Source organism: Ctenopharyngodon idella, chromosome 7 (assembly GCF_019924925.1).
Source record: "Ctenopharyngodon idella isolate HZGC_01 chromosome 7, HZGC01, whole genome shotgun sequence".
In the NCBI taxonomy this organism is placed as follows: Eukaryota; Metazoa; Chordata; class Actinopteri; order Cypriniformes; family Xenocyprididae; genus Ctenopharyngodon; species Ctenopharyngodon idella.
In genome coordinates, this window is record NC_067226.1 from 30,579,212 (window position 1) to 30,600,114 (window position 20,903).

Here is a 20,903-nt window from a genome sequence, read left to right on the forward strand (position 1 = left end):
TCCTTTTAATAAATTTACGTGTCGCCGCACAACCTACACAGCCCAGCATAAACACTCCTGATAAATCATTTGTTATTAAAGCGTCTACGTTCACCAACCACTGTTAATTTTAACAGAAAAATAATCATACCGTTAAGGGATTTGGCTCTTTGTGCGCTTTCTGACATGCCAAATCCCTTAACGGTATGATTATTTTTATTTTTATTTTTTTTAAACTATTAAAAGGAAATGTGTTTTTAAAGGGGAACTTCTCTGCCTTCCCTTGGAGTTCACCCTCCGCCTATGTGTGTGAGAGAAAGCTTTTTGTGTGCGTAATATTTATATGCACCCTATAACCTCTACTTCTAACGAAGAGCTGTGCATGTGCAAGTGACCGGATTTTGAGTGTGAGAACCGCTTGCAAACCGCTTGTGCTTTGCGGGTCCTGTGTAAAACTGTCTTTATGTTGAAGTAAGCTACTGCCGGCCCACCAGGAATTTTCCTGAATCTTCCAGGAGATATTCTTACTGGCTATAGCCTATAATATAATACAGCGTTTGCATTTGCACTTAAGGGTAGTTTTTTTACGTTGCAGAATAAATAAAAAAAAAAATTAAAAAAAAGAAATCTGAAAACTTGCCTCTACATGCTTTTATTTTAGTCAATAAACAAAACCTCCAGTCTTTCACAAGCATCTCAAAGATCGAGTTTAATTGTGAGTGTGAAGTGGGGGTGGGGCGGCATGACAGTGTTTTGCCTAGAGCGGCAGTTGAGCTTGTGCCGGCCCTGAGCGTACCAAAATGTGTTTATGCAAGTCACATGCGTGTACAACTGCCCCCTTATTGGTCAGAGTTTGCACTGCGTCATTCATTAAAATGATTGACAAGTTTGCTTCATGAGCATATTGTGGCTTGTTTAGTACCTACTGTTGACACACACGCAAACACTATACGAATGTAGCCGTCATTCCCGCTGTTAAATTATGTACTACATTCGTACTAATTGAAGCACGCTCTCTCTCTGTATCTCAACACTATATGAACGTTATAATGCAGCTAGAGTGGGAATCAAGGCTTTGTCTGGACAGCGTTCTTGCACGTCGAAGCACGATTACACAACGTTTTAAGATGAAGAGGTGCTCTTTGGTTTTCAACTGCAGTAACTAATGTGCTCACTCACAGAATCAAACACTGCTGCATTTTATATAACACATTTCCTGTTATGAAATATATGATTTGGTTCGTTGGACCGTTGGGTCGGATTGCTTTCACACCACAAGGGAACTGCCCCAGAGTTCGTTTGCAATCAGGCCGAGACCACCTCGTTCAGGCGGTCTCGGAGCGATTGTTTTGGCAAGCGAACCGAGAAAACGCACCAGATTCTGAAACAAACGCTCAGGTGTGAAAACACCCTTACAAAACACTCCGCTGCAAGCCAAAAACTTAACTTTTTGTAGAAATTACTTTTCTCTCATGTTGAGATCAAAAATAATCATGCATTTATGTATAATGTACTTCTTTTTTTTTACTTTGGATATCTAAACCAAGAAAACAAACCAAAAACGTGATAAGCAGAAGTGTAGTTTACATGACAATGACTGCAAGTCGGGGCACTGACCTCTTTCCTGGCAGGCATTAAAAAGAGACAGGTTACCACGGCCGGACAGGAGAGCACTTTCTGCGGGTGACTCAAGGGACACATCTCTTTCAGGCTGTAGATAAAGACTTCCTGTTCCTGAAGAAACATCAACAAGGTATCAAGATAACCATCTCCATTCATTTGATGTGCTCACTTACAAATAGGGTTGGGAATGGAGAAATGCTTCTAATTCAGAACCTTTTTATTATTTTTTATATCATTATTATTTTTACAAAATATTGGGACCAAATGAAATTCATGATGTTTGGGTTCACCAGTGATTCTGGATCGACATTCATACCGTACATGCTGCCATTGTGTAGCATTAAAATCCATGTGTCTTTTCTTGGTATACTGCATGTGCTATTTCAAATTATTTCTGAGTAAAGACGGTGGTTACAGTATAAAGGTGCCTTTAGACCTTTTCTATTTTTCCCGTAATCCAATTACTGTTCAGGGACTAAAACTGTTAATTAAAATCAGAGTAAGAGCCCAAATTAAATTTATAATAATTCCCATCCCTACATACAAAGAGAAAAACGAAGTCAGTCAAACTTACTAGGTGAAGTAAAATAAAATTAACTAATTTAAACAACTTAAAACCAAACTAAAAATGACAAAATGTGTCACTTTTAAACCTTTTTAAAGGTTAATGTTTTGATGTTGGGCTCTATCAGATGTTTTGTTTGTTTTTGAAAGTAGTCTCTTCTGCTCACCAAGGCAGCATTTGTTTGATTAAAGATACAGTAAAAATGTGAAATATTATTACAATTTAAACTAACTGTTTTCTATTGTAATATATAGTAAAATGTAATTTATTCCTGTGATCAAAGCTGAATTTTCAGCCTCATTACTCCAGTCTTCAGTGTCACATGATCCTTCAGAAATCATTCTAATATGATGATTTGATGCTCAAGAAACATTTATGATTATTATAAGAATTATTATAATTGTTGAAAACAGTTGCTTAATATTATTTTTGTGGAAACTGATACATTTTTTCAGGATTATTTGATGAATAGAAACAGCATTTATTTGAAATAGAATCTTTTGTAACATTATAAATGTCTTTACTGTCACTTTTGATCAATTTAATGCATATTTGCTGAAAAAAAAAAAAAGTATTCATATCTTAAAAAAACAAGGTCTAGTCTACAGGTGATGAAACCTTATTAAATATCTCTTAAAATGCTTTCTGAATAAAATCTTAGCCTACAGGCATTAAAAACAAGGCAGTGTCAACTAATAGTGTGAGCTTGGGACAGAGGAATCTATTCAGGAAACCTGTTTGAAAACGGTCATTATGTTTGCTATCACACACAAAACTTGAGCAACAAACATTAAGTTACAACACGTCTCCTTTACTGTGAGAACCTGAGGGCAGTGTATATCCATTAGTGCTGTTGCCTTGGTAACATTCCTATGCCGTTGGACAGAATGCAGAAACTGATTCCCAGAGGCTCACCTCAGTGGCGGTCCACAGGGTGTTCTCCATCTTTATTTGGCAGCTCAGACGTGTTCCCGGGCACGACATCCGTTTTACCTCCACCTGCCCCTTGGCCAAGTTTACAACGGTGTAGTTCCTGTAAGACACACACACACACACACACACACACACATATGAAATCCACATTTTGTAAAAATGCAAATGGTGCTTTTCTTGTAAAAAAAAAAGATGCTAGGGACAGGGTTATTAATAATAACTAAAACTATTTTTGTTATTAGAAATGAAGCTGAAATAAAATAAAATATAAATATTAGATGAAAAAGTTACTATTTCAGTACTTCAACTTAAAGGGTTAATTCACCTAAAAATAAAATTTCTGTCATTAATTACTCACCCTCATGTCGTCCTACACCCGTAAGACCTTTGTTCATCTTCAGAACACAAATTAGGATATTTCTGTTGAAATCCGATGGCTCAGTGAGCCTCCATTGCCAGCAAGATAATTAACACTTTCAGATGCCCAGAAAGCTACTAAAGACATATTTAAAACAGTTCATGTGACTACAGTGGTTCAACCTTAATATTATAAAGGGACGAGAATACTTTTTGTGCGCCAAAAAAAACGAAATAACGACTTTATTCAACAATATCTAGTGATGGGCGATTTCAAAACACTGCTTCATGAAGCTTCGAAGCTTTACGAATCTTTTGTTTTGAATCAGTGGTTCGGAGCGTTCGGAGTCACGTGATTTCAGTAAACAAGGCTTCGTTATGTCATAAATGTTTCGAAATTTCAATGGTTCACCACTGGGGAGCGTGACTTTGTCAGTTTGATGCACGCTCCGAACCAAAGGATTCGAAACAAAGGATTCGCAAAGCTTCGAAGCTTCATGAAGCAGTGTTTTGAAATCGCCCATCACTAGATATTGTTGAATAAAGTCCTTATTTTGTTTTTTGGTGCACAAAAAGTATTCTCGTCACTTCATAACAGTAAGTTTGAACCACTGTAGTCACATGAACTGTTTTAAATATGTCTTTAGTAGCTTTCTGGGCATCTGAAAGTGTTAATTATCTTGCTGGCGATGCAGGCCTCACTGAGCCATCGGATTTTATCAAAAATATCTTAATTTGTGTTCAGAAGATGAACGAAGGTCTTATGGGTGTAGAACGACATGAGGGTGAGTAATTAATGACAGAAATTTTCATTTTTGGGTGAACTAACCCTTTAAACTAAATGAAAATTAAAAATGTTGCCTTTGCAACTAACTGAAGTAAGTATGAGTTGAAGTTGCAATAAAACTGAAATGATAAATTTAACCTAAATAGTAATCAGTGTTGGGGAAGTTACTCTAAAAAAGTAATTAGTTACTAGCTACTAATTACATCTTCAACAGTGTAATTAGATTACTATACCAATTACTCTCTCTAAAAAGTAATGCATTACTTATTATTAATTACTTTATAAATCCCATATCAACCTCAACAAGTTGAACAATATAAGGATAGACATGAAACTGCTCTTTTAGTTCTTTCAAATAAATAATATAAAATTACATAAATTATTCTTGAACTGACCAATGACCACTGATGTTGAATTTTGATGTTAAATCCACTATTGTTTTATATAGAATTGTTCTATAGTCTATACAGTATTTAATTCAATTATATCAGAAGCAACTGTAATTAAATTACAGAAAAATTACGAGTAATCCCTTACTTTACTTTTTCAAGGGAAGAATAATTAAATTAAAGTAATTAATTAGTAATGCATTACACCCAACACTGATAGTAATATTAAAAAAAAAAAAAAAAAAAAAACTAACAACTAATAAAAATGACAACAGCACATAAATTAAAAAGATAACTGAAAATATAAAAATAAAAGCTCATTCAGAATATTAATAAAAACTAGTACACTTTTCTTGGATGTTACTATGCAGTTGCTATATTTTGAATTTTTTATATTTTCTGCTTTCATTTTAATTTTAGTTATAGTTTTAATTATTTTGTTGTGTTTTGTAATTTTTATTAGTATTTTTTATTTCTAGTTTTTATACATTTTATTTATTAGTTTTAGTCATTTAATACTTCAAGTTCTAAAAAAAACTAAACGAAAATGAGAAATGTTGCCTTAGCAGCTAGCTTTAATAAAATAAGTACTTTTTTTATATTTTATTTCAGTTGACATTTTTTTTCTTTATGGTTTTAGTTTTAGTTAACGATAATAACTCTGGTTCGGGGTGGTTGACAGGCGATTGCTAGCTCAATTCACAAGAATCTGCTCACAAGTCTCTGTGTTTCTCCTTTATATTCACATTTCCAAAACTTTGTTTAAATTTCATTAAGGCCTGGAAATACTCATTGTAAAATTCCTTGATATTTCACACAGTAATAATGACACTTGACACCGCTAATAAACATAATTCAAGTCCTGGCTGTTTTGTTCTGTGTAGTTCTTTTGTACGGACACAGTATGTTATACAAACCCAAAATGATTTCAATGCACTGTTTGATTTATGAACAGACATTAATCTCAACATTTATTATACATTATGCTGTTATGCGGGTGCACAGCTCTCAGCAGCGTGGGGTGGTTTGCAGGTTTATACGTTTCGTTAATTCATTTGTGCAACGTTGATTCATTACTGGATCAGTCGAGTCATTTATCTGACTGTGTGTTGTGACAGGACCCAAATGATTCGATCAGTCATGACGCACTCCATAATTTAACTATAAACGCTTCTGATCCAAATAGGCTGGCAAGTTGTTTATTGTGATTTCGGTTTTTCCTTTTCACTTATGAAGCCACAATAATCTAATTGGCAATGTCAAACTTGGATAAATAAAGGCTGTGGTGATAAAGTGATTTGGGCCGACCTCACGCTAATGTACTTAAAATATAATTTACAGGAAATTGCTGGTATCCAGTGATCAAGGGGGGCATTAGATCACAAATCCCACATGGAGCTTTTACTGCCTGGTTTGTGCCAATTATTTGATGTCTTGTTTTCCTCCCTGCTGAAAAGAAAAGAAAAAAATCCCTTAAACCAGTCTAAACTGGTTTGCTGGTTTTAGCTGGTCTCCCAGTCTGGTCCGTTACCTGTTTTTAGAGGGCTTTTCTTCTAAACACCAGCTTGGCCAGGATGGGAGACCAACTTAAACCAGTTAAGACCAGAAAAACTACTTAGATTGGTGTCTCAGTCTGGTCTTTTAACCAGTTTTTGGGCAGTTTTTTTGCACCTTTTAGCTCAGGCTGGGAGACCCATCTTGGCAAGTATCCTAGCAAACATAGTAGGTTATGTCTTGCGTGAACGTGTAACAGTCGAGAAAGACAACGCATGTGTTTAGTATCAGTGTATTGGATCTGTGCATGTCTTAAAGTGACAGCAGCCTAATATTCCTGCTGCTGTGATTTTAATGTTAATCAAACAACAAAAGACAAGGAAATCACTCACTGCTCTTGACTAAATAGCTTTTTTAACTTTAATAATGATTAATTTTTATTTAATTTTTTCAGTGAATAAATATGTAGTGTTATTTTACATTTGATTATTCAATTTCTGTACATGAAAACTGTTAGATACCTAAATGACCTGTTTTGGCGTTGCTTGCAGTTTGATTATTTGTTCTTATTTTCTTTATTTTTATTTGATATATAGTCCTTTTTCCCGTCAAAATAGCACATACCGAACCGTACCGAAACCGTGACTCTAAAACCATGATAAAAACCGAACCGTGAGTAATTTGACCCGTTCCACCCCAAGTTGAGACCGTCTTAAACAAGCTCAGCAGGGTTTCCACTCTTTTATCAATGAATTTCCATGACTGTTACAGTTTTTGGTAGATTACAGGATTATTGTTCTCTTCATAAACCGTAACAAAGATCAATTTCTACCCACTGAAATATTACAGAGCAAAACTAGACATTCAAACGTTCAAACCTGAATTTATTTGTGTTTTGTGGAAATCATGATACTTTTTTTTTTTGGGATTCTTTGAATTCTGATTAATAGAAAGTTCAAAAGAACAATTTCTTTTAAATATAAACTTTTGTAACATTAAAAATAAATCAAAGTGACAGTAAAATATTTATAATCAACTTTTGAACTGTATTGTATATAATGAATTATACATTATACAATATATTTCCTTGGAAATGTACTATTTACTTGGTCATTTTAAAATTCCCTGATATTGTTTCCAGCTGTTTTTTAGCCGTCTCAAAGCATGCTGTCTGTATTTGTAAGCACTCACACCCATGTTTAGGGCACTAGGAGTCACGGTCTAATATAATGATTAACACAAGACAAAGCCTTCATTGTTCTGCCCGTGATGACGTATTACAGGAACCTCCAATGCGACTACGGCTGCTCCATTTGGCACGATGACGGGCAAAGCTGGTAATTACAAACACCTGTGCTGCAAGATAAAAGTGAAGCATTTCATCGAGGCGTCTTATGGAGAGATCCAGTGCTCGCATTAAAGCGGCAAATGATCAGATGAGGCCGGCTGTAGATCGCAGGGCATTTATCAGCCTGTTGGGCCGTCATGCATAATAATAAGCTCCTATATGTGTGCTCATGAATATTAAAATGAGTCATTTTTTAAAGGAGGCTTGAGAGCGTCAAGGGAAGCTGGAAAAATGAGATTCCTGAATGATTCTAATGAGGGTGTTTATATGAGTGAGCGAGAGGTCTGAAGGGGAGCAATCGGCGGTAAATAGAAAAACGGGAGAGTGTTTAAATGAGGGAAATGGAGTGAAAGGGTTGATTATGGGCTGGTATGGGGTTTGTACCAGCATACGAGGGCCATTTCTGTAAAGTGCAAACCTGGTCTTTGAGATTTAATTTTTTCTTTGGCCTTTCTGCCTCATTACTGAAAAGACTCCGGCTCCAAAACTAGTGAGCTGCATATGTAGGCAGCATTTTAAGGCATCATAGGCGCACTAATGACACGAAAGCTGTTCCAAAACCTTCTCGTTTTGGCTAAATTCCAAAGTGCATCCTTAACGGAGAAGGTAATCCCATGATACAATTTGACGAAATGTATTTAAGACAGTAGTAAGAAGTAGTGCTGTTATTGTTAACTTAACCTAAAACTTTTAAAAATTGTTTTCATTAATTGAAATAAAGCTGAAATAAAATAAACCTAAAAATAAAATAAACAAACTTAAATGAAAATTAAAAATGTTGCTTAGGCAACTACATGAAATAAAATAAGTATAAGTACTAAAATTACTAAAACTAAAACCAACATAAAAAAATAAATTAATAAAAACTAAACAGAAATTTAAAAAAGCCAATAAAACTTAATAAAATGGCAAAAGCACATACATTTACTAAAGCTAAAAATAAAACTGAAAACTGAAAATATAAAATTTAAAGCTAAATCAAAAAAATGTATAAATACTATAAATATATACTACCTTATGATGAAGTGAACAAAATGAAATATAAATATATCTGACTCATTCAAAAACAATTTAGAAAAGAATGTTCAATCTAAATAAAAATATATAAATAAATTCATTAGTGCTGTTAAATGATTAATCGTGATTAATAGCATCGAAAATAAAAGTTTGTGTTTACAATAAATATGTGTTTACTGTGTATAATTATGTATAAATACACACACATACATGTATATATTTAAGAAAAATGTGTTATATTTACATATATAAAATATTTATATTTATATATAATATAAATTATATAAACATACAGTCAAACCAAAATGTTCGATATTTTTGATATATTTTTACTAGTGGGTGCAGGACACTATAGTTCATTTATTTAAGTGAGGATAGAAATATAAAGTAAACTGTGACATATTATACCCAAAAATTCTTCATACAGTGGACTACCAGTAAAACTGATAAAAATTTGACACTTTGACCTGACCATGTTTTGCTTAAGTGTTATCTGACATAATTAAGATTATTTTTTTCTGACACAGTTTAACTCTGAGATCTTGTCATATTTTATTACCATTTTTTAAACTATAGTGAATAAACTGTGTATTTATATATACATAATTATACACAGTACACACACATATATTATGTAAACACAAAATTTTATTTTGGATGCGATTAATTGTTTGATAGCACTAAAATTCATACTACAGTATATTAAGTTTTAAATCCAAACTCTTTTAAAATCAACTCAAACTGCCTATTTAGTGCATGCTATAACAGTAAGCTAGGAGCTTATATTTCAGTTAGGAATACAGCTGTGCAGGCAGTAGACAGGATGTTTACCAGGATTTGGAACAGAGCCACAAAATCTAAAATTGCAAACAAATCACGCACAAACCTTCATGATACCAGCCCAATCTGAAAAGAAATGCTACGTGAACATGCAAGAAAGGCATGTTTTCATGCTGATATTCCCAAGAGCGCACCTGTCGTCTTTGTCTCCATCCCAGAATACGGCGTTGTGGCCCTGCAGCGGCGATAAGAAGAGCTGACTGTGTTCCTGGCAGGACAGCAGGTACCTGAGACAAGCAAAACTGGGATCCTGCATCTGTCTCATAAGAAGAGTGGCCAGGGGACGCTAAAGCCATCGGAGGACAGGACATTATTAGACACATGCTTTATTTCACAACATCTGCAGGTTAAAAAATGTGCCAGCTTGACTATTTTTGTCTCAGGTTTATGTCAGTTTTATAAGGCAATAACCATTATGACATGCTGTACACTACTGTGTAAAAGTTTGGGGTTTGTGTTTGTGAAAGAAGTCTTTTATGTTCACCAATTACTATATTACTGTAAAGTAAATAATACTTATACTGTATAAACAGTAATATTGTGAAATATTATTACAATTTAAAATAACTGTTTTCTGTTTGAATATATTTTATAATGTAATTTATTCCTGTGATCAAAGCTGAATTTTCAGCATCATTACTCCAGTCTTCAGTGTCACATGGTCCTTCAGAAATCATTCTAATATGCTGATTTGCTGCTCAAGAAACATTTATTATTATTATTGTATGGAAACCCTTACAGAGCCCTGCACATGACATGGAAAAAGAAATACTGTACGTATATCGTGGCCACAAATTAAAAATGAGTTCCCACAACTTACTAACATGTCAGCATGTTTTACTAATTCGTTGCATTGTTTTTAAAGGTGCTGTGTGTACATTTTATCGCCATCTAGCAGTGAGGTTGCGAATTGCAACATAGAGAAGCTACGGTGGCCAACACAGGACAAATATGTCGTCGTCTGAGACAGCAGAGAGTAGCCAGTCAAGCAAACGCGCTCTGTAGTGCAGTTTGTCCGTTTAGGGCTACTGTAGAAACATGTCGGCTCAAAATGGCGATTTAACATGGAAAGGGACTCGCAGTGTATGTAGATAGAAATGCCTCATTTTAAGGTAATAAAAACATAACGTTTCATTATGTAAAGTCTTTATATACCACTGAAAACATAGTTATGTATATTATATTGCATTTCTGTCAATAGATCCTTCTAAAATGTACACATTGCACCTTTAAGTAAATCATGTGCACAATATAATAATTTGTTCCCTCGATTTACTAAATTTGATTTAGTTAAATCAAAATAAGGGAACAATTAGTTCAACACTGCCATGATTAAACTAAAACAAGAGAGCAAATTCTTAATGTAAACCTGATATACATTTTTTTTTTTTTTTCAGGATTTTTTGATAAATAGTAAGTTCAAAAGAGCCGCATTTATTTGAAAGATGAAAAAGACGAAAGTGAAAATAAATATTTATGTAAATTATTAATTCAAATACCATTTGAAACCACGTTAACGTCAATAATCTTTTTTTCCAAGTAAAAATACAATATTCATTTTTTTTTTTTATCCAACCGCTTAGATTTTTGTAGTCAAAAACTAACATTATCCCTAGCCGGTATTTTTTTCTGTGCAGTCAACTCATTATTATTAGGCGTTCACACTGACAGCCGTTTGCTGTAACAAAGAACGTGGAATTTGTTAACTTCAAATGTGCAATGGCGACCAACAGCGCTGCGACAAAGTTGCGAAGCAACTTTATGGAAATGAACAGTGGCGACAACCAGTTGGAGAGTGCAACCTTTGTCAGTGTGAATGTATCTTTTGTCATGCTTTTTTGGATAATACCTTTCAAGTAGTTGTTTATTACTGTTTATTATTTAGTACCGTTTATGAATGTAAAAGGTCTGCAAAGTTTCAAAGATCAAAGTGCATGATAAATGAAGTGAAATTCTCCCAAAAGAAAGAACTGATTCTGAACTGCCTGAAACGAATTGTCAGTAATTTCAGTCTCACTTCCTGCTTGAACCTACATAGGCTTTTAACATATTTGCACAATTCCAGCTTATGGTCTTCATTGGCTATCCATAATCCACTTTGACCCTCAAACACTGTAGTTGTAGCTGAGACTGGAAGAGTTTGGTTCGTGTTGTCGACATTTCAAGAAGACGCCATTTTCTGTGCTGTGAAAGCAAATCCACTTTTTGCATGCACTTTCAAAGGATGAAGACTCGCACTGGATATGGTAAAAACTCATGTTTTGTTAAGTGGTCGACCAATCACATCAGACTGAGCCATCTGACCAATCAAAGCAGAGTAGACTCTCTGAAAGGAGGCGTTTAGAGAGACTAAATCCTTTATCAAACCGTTTTAGACACTGTGAGAAATGAGGTGATCTGCAATGTACATTATGAGTGTTTTTGCATGTAAACCTATTAGGAGACCTCCAAAACAAAATTAGGAACCTTTAAAATAGCACAATAGTGGCACTATAGACAGAGTCAAGCTGTACCTTCTCTGGTTTGGTGTCCCAGCACTCCTGCATCAGCGCCTGCAGATAGTGAAACTGCACCTCCTCTGGGGCGCCCAGCGCTGGTCTGAGTCCTTTAGATAGTTTCTTAGCGATCTGTAGTTGGTGTTGACCCATGCATGGTCTGCGGCCGGACAACAGCTCATACAGAACCATGCCGTACGAGAACATATCCACCTGAAGCACAGATGACAACAGTCATTTAAAAGCAATCTACAGTAATGTTGTTCAACAGTCTCAGATGGCCCATGGCTCATTTACAGCCAATTCACTCCATGCAATTCCCATTTTGCAGGACAGGTGCAAGTAAACTGAGCCATATATATTTCACTTTACTTTCTGGCTGTGAAACAATCTGATAAATGAAAACAATAATAAACAACTGGGCTCGCTCCTGCCCTGTACATTTTTCAGTAAACAAGACTCAATATCTTAAGTTATTTTGTTTCTCCAGCAAATGTATCTTTCTTTAAGAATGTTTTGATATTTGTACTGGAAAACAAGACAAAAATACTGAGTAAGAAATTTTTTTTTTCCAGTGTAAGTGTGCAAGTCCTGTCTAGATCAGTCTACAATGTGGCCGGATGGTAAAATGCGAGACTAGAAGGGAGGAGAGATGGAAAAGAAAAGGATGACTTAACAAAAGGAAGAATGAAGTCATCATTACAGACATGTACGTCATGCACTCCTGATGTTGATTCGACAGATGCTCTGGAGACAGTGACACATTTTTATTAAACGTCTTTCTAGGTCAGTTCTATAAATGGACATGAGCTTTGACGAGAGCCGTGTCAATCCTGAACTGTATTTTTAGAGCGCTTTGCTTTGCCAACACAAAGGAAAAAAGGCATGCTTCCACATTTCGCTTCAGTTTCGGGAGCTTGAAATGACATCACAGAGCAGGCATGTGAAAGAGCAGGAAATAGTTTGTAGTTGACACACACACACACACACACACACACACACACACAAAAACACAAACGGCAGATCTAGAGACTCTTTTCTCTCAATCTAGCTACGTTGAGTGCAGATAACTCACGTTAAAAGGCTATTACAGTAATGATTCCATTAGCAATTACAAGAATCACTGATCAATTAAAATGCCTCTAAGGAGACTTTATTCTAAATATCAAGCTGTCAATCACAGACTGAATGATTCCTGTTGGTTTATACTCAAGGAAACCTGTGAGACCTTCTTTCTTCCATGAAACACATTGGTGGCCACTGAAATGGCCACTGAAAATGGAAAATTACTATTTTCCCCCCTCTTTTTTAGTTTAACAAGGTTCAAAGAACATAAATAAACAGAACAAAATATAAAAATATAAATGTCAACAAAATAAGGTCATCAAAAATAAACTAAAATAAAATAAAATAAATATTCCCAGTTCTTCATTATTATATTAGCTTAAGCAACTGATTTAATATTTTTGTTTATTAACAACAATTTCCTCCAGTATGATGAAATATTATGAGTATATTGTTTTTTTCAATGTTATACGCATTTTTGGGGATTTTCATATTTATCTAGAGGGTCTTCCTTGAGCCATTTTCCTAATTAGCACTTTTCTATTGGCTGCAAGTAATATATATATATATATATTATATATATATATATATATATATATATATATATCTTTCCTTGTTATTTTTGTAGAAGAAATGTCCAAATAACTTTCTAATTCAACCATTTTTGAAGCGTTTTTTCATTACAAAATATATTAAAAGCACAATTTGAATGAAAATGAACTAATTTCATTTTTGATTTGTGAAATAGAAATATAACCTTACATATTTCCATTTCATTGTATATAAAATTTGAGTAGTAGTAGTAGTAGTAGTAGTAGTAGTTGTAATAGTATTTATTTATTTACATTTTTTCACCCTTCTAAATAATAAAATAAGTATATACTAGGATAATAACTAGGATTTTCAATGCCGTCTCAGACATTTGTGGGATCCATGGGATGGCTGGATTTTCAGTTTCAGACTGCCCACAATCCTCCTACACTGTAAAAATTATTTTCAGGATTTATCATAACTTTTTTCTTTTGACAGATCAACTTAGATAATTAATGTGGTTCAGATAACATTACATTTTGAGTTTCTATTTATTAAACTAATTTCCATTGTATTAACTCAAATTTTTAATTTCAATGAACTCAAAATTTTAAGACAACCAGGTAACTTACTTTAAGTTAAACCAACAATATTTTTTTTTTTTTACAGTGTACTTACTGTTTGATACATACACAAACAATAAACACAAAAAAACTGGAAAGCTGTTTTATTGCCTGACTGCAACACAACCTAAATGATTCAGGATGCATAGGATGTGTTTTTAACAGTCTACTGGAACAATAAAATCATGTTTCTGCAGATTTTGTAGATTTCCCTCCAAAAACTATATGTGGAAAAACATCTTGATTCCACCTGGACCTAAAAATCAGTGAAAAACAAAACTTCCAAAACAAATTTGACCAGTATACAGGAACTGTGCCTATAACTAAAACATCTATGAATACCTGTCACTCTCTCGTGACGTTGCATGAAAGTTAAGGAAACACGGTCACAAATTCCATTAAAAACATGGTAACAGATCTCATTCTGTTCTGTTGGACATGATCCATTGCGTACTCAGCAAACCAAGCTGGAAAACAAATCAGCCTCGTTAACTGACCTAAAAGCCTTACTGGATCTCGAATCCGCCTTTGAAGGGAAATCCCTATGCAATCTCAAAGAAAACTTCTCTAAACACCCTGAAGACACACCGCTCTCAGATTCACTATTGAATGTGGTTTCTTGGAGTGAACAAACAGATGAAAAGAACGCTTCCTGGTTCAAAACAAGTTAAGCTCTACTGACATACTGTGGCGTGCTGTCGATTACCACTGAAGATCATTTCAACTTGTTCCTCAGTTTGTAAAAACAAGCAAAAAAATCATGATCATGATCAGCTGACACTAATGCACAATTATTTACATGAGTACAATAAAACGCTTGATCGAACCAGTGTTGTAAATGTTACTAAAACTAAAACTATTACAAATCATTTTCAGGTAATTGAAATAAAGCTAAAAGCAAATAAATATTAGATGAAAAACTAGATGAAGAAATCTTTGCCTTGGCAACTAAGTGAAATACATTGAAGTACTAAAATTTGTAAAACTAAAATGGAAATAAAAATAAATTCAAATAAAAATATTTTTTAAAAATTAGTGCTGTTAAATTGATTAATCGCATCTAACATAAAAGTGTGTGTTTACATAATATAAGTGATATATATATATATATATATGTACACACATACACACACATAATATATATATGTATATATATAAATATATATCGTGTGTGTATATATCTATTTATCTATATATCTATATCTATATATATACACACATAATATATATATATATATATATATATATATACATACACACACATATTATGTAAACAAACTTATGTTAGATGTGATTAATCAAGTTGACAGCACTATTAAAATATATTAAACTATAAAAATGACAAAAACAAACAAAACAAAATATAAATGCTACTTCATAATATTAATAAATAATAAAATAGTATATAAATAATACTAAAGTAACAATGGATACAGTAGCATAATTTTTGAGGAAAGCCAGTTAAAAAATATTTTGGGGCTCAATAATCAGAAATAAGTCCAAGCAGGACTGTCAAATGGATAAATGTAAATATAAAACACTTAAAATGGAAAGTGACTGAAGAGTTTAAGTAAAGATATGTAAAGCTTACATTAATTCTTCCATTAAATGTGTTATTTGTTCTTTAACTTGTTCTAGTTATACATAATTCCTGTGATGAAGTTTTTCCACCTAAGCAGTACTTTGCATATAGTCATAATTAACATTCCTTTCTGGCATTGTTGCACACACTGTGTGAAAGCTACTGGTTAAGCGGCTTTATATGGTCATGGCAGGAGTTTAAAGACTGAATCTTAAAGACCAAAAGACTTGACCCCTGAATCTGAATTCAATTAGAATTCAAGCAGCAAACAGACTTTGACCTTTGTTGTTGCACTAAAATCTGGTTTGGTGGCTGTTTGACAGCCAATCAAACTCATCAGATCAGTAAGAGCCCTTTGGTACCTTCTCATCATAGACGATGCCAGGCCGAATCTCCGGAGCCTGATACCCGGGCGTGCCCTCGACCCCTAAAGCTCCCTCGTGAAAGGACTGCCGGGAGATGCCGTAGTCAGACAGCTTGATGTTTACAGAGTCCTCTGCGTCCAGAGACCACACCAGGATGTTGTCAGACTTGAGGTCACAGAAGATAATGTTCTTCTTGTGAAGATACGCCAGGCCTGTCACGATCTGATAGGCCACTTTGAAGGTGAGCATGTGACCCAGCGGCATGTAGAGAGAACCTTAGGACAGTCAAGCAGAAAGGACAGGTGTGAATTTCAGTTCGTTTCTCACACAAACCCATCATATGACCTCTGAAGAGTTGTGTGGAAAACTTTTATGATGCTTTTATGACATTAGGGTGAGTAAATGATGTTAGGAATTTTTATTTTTTTGTGAACTTTCAGAGAATTTTTATTCACTGAAACACTTAATGTGACTGGAGTATTTTTCTCTTTTAAGGTTTGCTCTGATGTATGGAAGCTTGTTTCCGCCATGAAATAAAAAATAAAAAAGCTAATTGTGACTTTTTTCTCAGAATTGTGAGTTATAAAGTCAGAATTGGGAGATATAAAATCATAATTGTGAGATATAAAGTCAGAATTGTGAGATATAAAGTCAGAAATGCAAGATATAAAGTCAGAACTGTGAGATATAAACTCGCAATTCCGTGTTACAATGTCCAATTGTGAGGGAAAAATAACCAACATTTTTTCTCAGAATTGCGAGTTTATATCTCCCATTTCTGACTTTATATCTCCCAATTCTGACTTTATATCTCCCAATTCTGACTTTATATCTCCCAATTCTGACTTTATATCTCCCATTTTTGACTTTATATCTCCCAATTCTGACTTTATATCTCCCAATTCTGACTTTATATCTTGCATTTCTGACTTTATATCTCCCAATTCTGACTTTATATCTCCCAATTCTGACTTTATATCTCCCAATTCTGACTTTATATCTCCCATTTCTGACTTTATATCTCCCAATTCTGACTTTATATCTCCCAATTCTGACTTTATATCTCCCCTCTTATTTCTGACTTTATATCTCCCAATTCTGACTTTATATCTCCCATTTCTGACTTTATATCTCCCATTTCTTTCTTTATATCTCCCAATTCTGACTATATATATCCCATTTCTTTCTTTATATCTCACAATTCTGACTTTATATCTCACAATTCTGACTTTATATCTCCCCTCTTATTTCTGACTTTATATCTCCAAATTCTGACTTTATATCTCCCAATTCTGACTTTATATCTCCCATTTCTGACTTTATATCTCCCAATTCTGACTTTATATCTCCCATTTCTGACTTTATATCTCCCATTTCTGACTTTATATCTCCCAATTCTGACTTTATATCTCACAATTCTGACTTTATATCATGCAATTCTGACTTTTTGTGAGATAAAAAGTCACAATTACCTTTTTTATTTTTTTATTTAGTGCCCGAAACATGCTTCCACACTGATGACATCAAAAGACTGAAGTATAAAACATTCACAAACAATTGTTGCACAAAAATAGACTGATGACACATTTTCAGCATTGTCTGAAAAAAGTTATGCAGAACTAAAAAAAAAAACAAACAAAAAAAAAAAACTTGCTAAATAAAAGTACACTGCTTACACTAGTAAAACTTCCAGAAATGCTCAAGAGAGGCTTTAAAATAGAGATATTCACAATGGCATTTATATTATAATGAAATAATGTATATATTATTAATAAAATTACATGCTCAGGAGTGACTTCTATATTTATATGTTAATATTCAGTATTATTAAAAGGTATGTTATAATCTTACATATATTTTTAGATTTATATTATATTATATTAATTTATTATTTAAATATCAACATTTATAACAATATATAATGAATTATAATATTGCCTGATCATTAAGGCAGATCTTTATACATAGGGTATAAATATATAAAGTTTTGTGCAAACACAGAAAAATACAGGCCAGTTTCTGTGCTAATGTGTCACCTTTGGCTTTCTCTTCCAGGATGGTGTTGAGGCTGCCGAGCGGCGCCAGCTCCAGGGCGAAGCACAGCGGGTGTATGCTGATGCCCACCAGAGCCACGACACACGGGTGCTGCAGAGAGTGGAGCATACCGGCCTCCTGACGAAACTCGGAGAAGCTTCGGGCAGCGTCCATGGACTGCAGGTGCTTAACCATGGTGTCTGTGAAAGACAAATTCAAGATGGTTTCATTCAGCTGCAGGCCTGAAGAGTTCACTCAGACTTTCACCTCAGGTTATGGAATAATTAGCGATGATGAGCGCAAATGTAATCATATTCACACACTCACATAAGCATGTGAATCCGGAACTATACAAAGATCTCTGTATTGGAAAATCACAGTGTTTCACAATCACAAATGATACTAATATACAGTGGGTACGGAAAGTATTCAGACCCCCTTACATTTTTCACTCTTTGTTATATTGCAGCCATTTGCTAAAATCATTTAAGTTCATTTTTTTTCCTCATTAATGTACACACAGCACCCCATATTGACAGAAAAACACAGAATTGTTGACATTTTTTCAGATTTATTAAAAAAGAAAAACTGAAATATCACATGGTCCTAAGTATTCAGACCCTTTGCTGTGACACTCATATATTTAACTCAGGTGCTGTCCATTTCTTCTGATCATCCTTGAGATGGTTCTACACCTTTATTTGAGTCCAGCTGTGTTTGATTATACTGATTGGACTTGATTAGGAAAGCCACACACCTGTATATATAAGACCTTACAGCTCACAGTGCATGTCAGAGCAAATGAGAATCATGAGGTCAAAGGAACTGCCTGAAGAGCTCAGAGACAGAATTGTGGCAAGGCACAGATCTGGCCAAGGTTACAAAAAATTTCTTCTGCACTTAAGGTTCCTAAGAGCACAGTGGCCTCCATAATCCTTAAATGGAAGATGTTTGGGACGACCAGAACCCTTCCTAGAGCTGGCCGTCTGGCCAAACTGAGCTATCGGGGGAGAAGAGCCTTGGTAAGAGAGGTAAAGAAGAACCCAAAGATCACTGTGGCTGAGCTCCAGAGATGCAGTCGGGAGATGGGAGAAAGTTGTAGAAAGTCAACCATCACTGCAGCCCTCCACCAGTCGGGTCTTTATGGCAGAGTGGCCCGACGGAAGCCTCTCCTCAGTGCAAGACACATGAAAGCCCGCATGGAGTTTGCTAAAGATGGTGAGAAATAAAATTCTCTGGTCTGATGAGACCAAGATAGAACTTTTTGGCCTTAATTCTAAGCGGTATGTGTGGAGAAAACCAGGCACTGCTCATCACCTGTCCAATACAGTCCCAACAGTGAAGCATGGTGGTGGCAGCATCATGCTGTGGAGGTGTTTTTCAGCTGCAGGGACAGGGCGACTGGTTGCAATCGAGGGAAAGATGAATGCAGCCAAGTACAGGGATATCCTGGACGAAAACCTTCTCCAGAGTGCTCAGGACCTCAGACTGGGCCGAAGGTTTACCTTCCAACAAGACAATGACCCTAAGCACACAGCTAAAATAACGAAGGAGTGGCTTCACAACAACTCCGTGACTGTTCTTGAATGGCCCAGCCAGAGCCCTGACTTAAACCCAATTGAGCATCTCTGGAGAGACCTAAAAATGGCTGTCCACCAACGTTTACCATCCAACCTGACAGAACTGGAGAGGATCTGCAAGGAGGAATGGCAGAGGATCCCCAAATCCAGGTGTGAAAAACTTGTTGCATCTTTCCCATAAAGACTCATGGCTGTATTAGTTCAAAAGGGTGCTTCTACTAAATACTGAGCAATATATATATATATATATATATATATATATATACACACACATATATATATATATATATATATATATATATATTACAGTCAAACCAAAAATTATTCAGACATTTTTGATATTTTTAATATACTTTTACTAGTGGGTGCAGGACACTATAGTTCATTTATGTTAGTGAGGATAGCAAAATAAAGTCAACTGTGACATATTATACCCAAAGATTCTTCATACAGTGGACTACCAGTAAAACTGATAAAAATTTGGAACCAAAATTATACAGACACTTTGACCTGACTACGTTTTTGCTTAAGTGTTATCTGACATAATTAAGATTATTTTTTTCTGACACAGTTTAACTCTGAGATCTTGTCATATTTTATTACCATTTTTTAAACTATAGTGAATAAACTGTATTAATGAATGAAATGTGCAAGGTGTCTGAATAAATTTTGGTTTTACTATATACATATACATATATACCTTGTATATTGATTGTTTGTCCTGGATGTGCTGGCAGTACATACTGTGAGGTTAAAAGAGCAGCGGTCAAGGATCAGGTTTTACATAACGCATACTGACCTTTCCCATTAAGCACTATAATAAAAAAAATCTAATCCAGTCTGAGACCTCAAAGAGGAAACCCGTAACTGTTCCCTGACCTGAAAGTAAATGTTCTGATTTACAGCTGCAGGGTTTTTAATGGCTCTGGTTACTCACATGTACTTAAACTGAGCTGGTCTGGGGTCAGTGCCTGCCACTGTAAAGTCTTAATGAGCACCGCTACAGTTTCTCTCCTGCTGTGCCGCACATCACCATAAAAAGTTTGTTTTATGCCACGACGGTAGCTTGAAATAATGTGCAGGAGTCTCAGTGCTGCTGAAAGGGGTTCACCTGTGAGTTCCAGAACGCAAAAAAAAAAAAAAAAAAAAAAAGGTTTGTGCCATACAGACATGATTTAAGATCAGTTGGCTGACGGACCACCAGGCTGCCGTGTGTCTTTGGTTATTTCCACTCAAATTCGACAACTGACTCCTGGAGAACTGAAGTCTGCTACTTCAGGCCAGTTTCCACTGACA

The 20,903-nt window shown here is 34.8% G+C and overlaps 1 protein-coding gene across 3 annotated transcripts in view; it reads right to left on the bottom strand.

Annotated features, from left to right (window-relative positions):
* Positions 1-20,903, bottom strand: part of lrrk1 (leucine-rich repeat kinase 1) — a 104,504-nt gene that overhangs the window by 15,323 nt on the left and 68,278 nt on the right. For all 3 annotated transcript variants that reach the window (XM_051901537.1, XM_051901539.1, XM_051901538.1), the window contains 6 exons: positions 18,030-18,227; positions 15,991-16,268; positions 11,846-12,040; positions 9,467-9,618; positions 3,083-3,200; positions 1,597-1,713 (listed from right to left, as the gene is read on the bottom strand). In XM_051901537.1, coding sequence (XP_051757497.1) covers positions 1,597-1,713; positions 3,083-3,200; positions 9,467-9,618; positions 11,846-12,040; positions 15,991-16,268; positions 18,030-18,227 — 1,058 coding nt within the window. The remainder of the gene's footprint in view (positions 1-1,596; positions 1,714-3,082; positions 3,201-9,466; positions 9,619-11,845; positions 12,041-15,990; positions 16,269-18,029; positions 18,228-20,903) is intronic.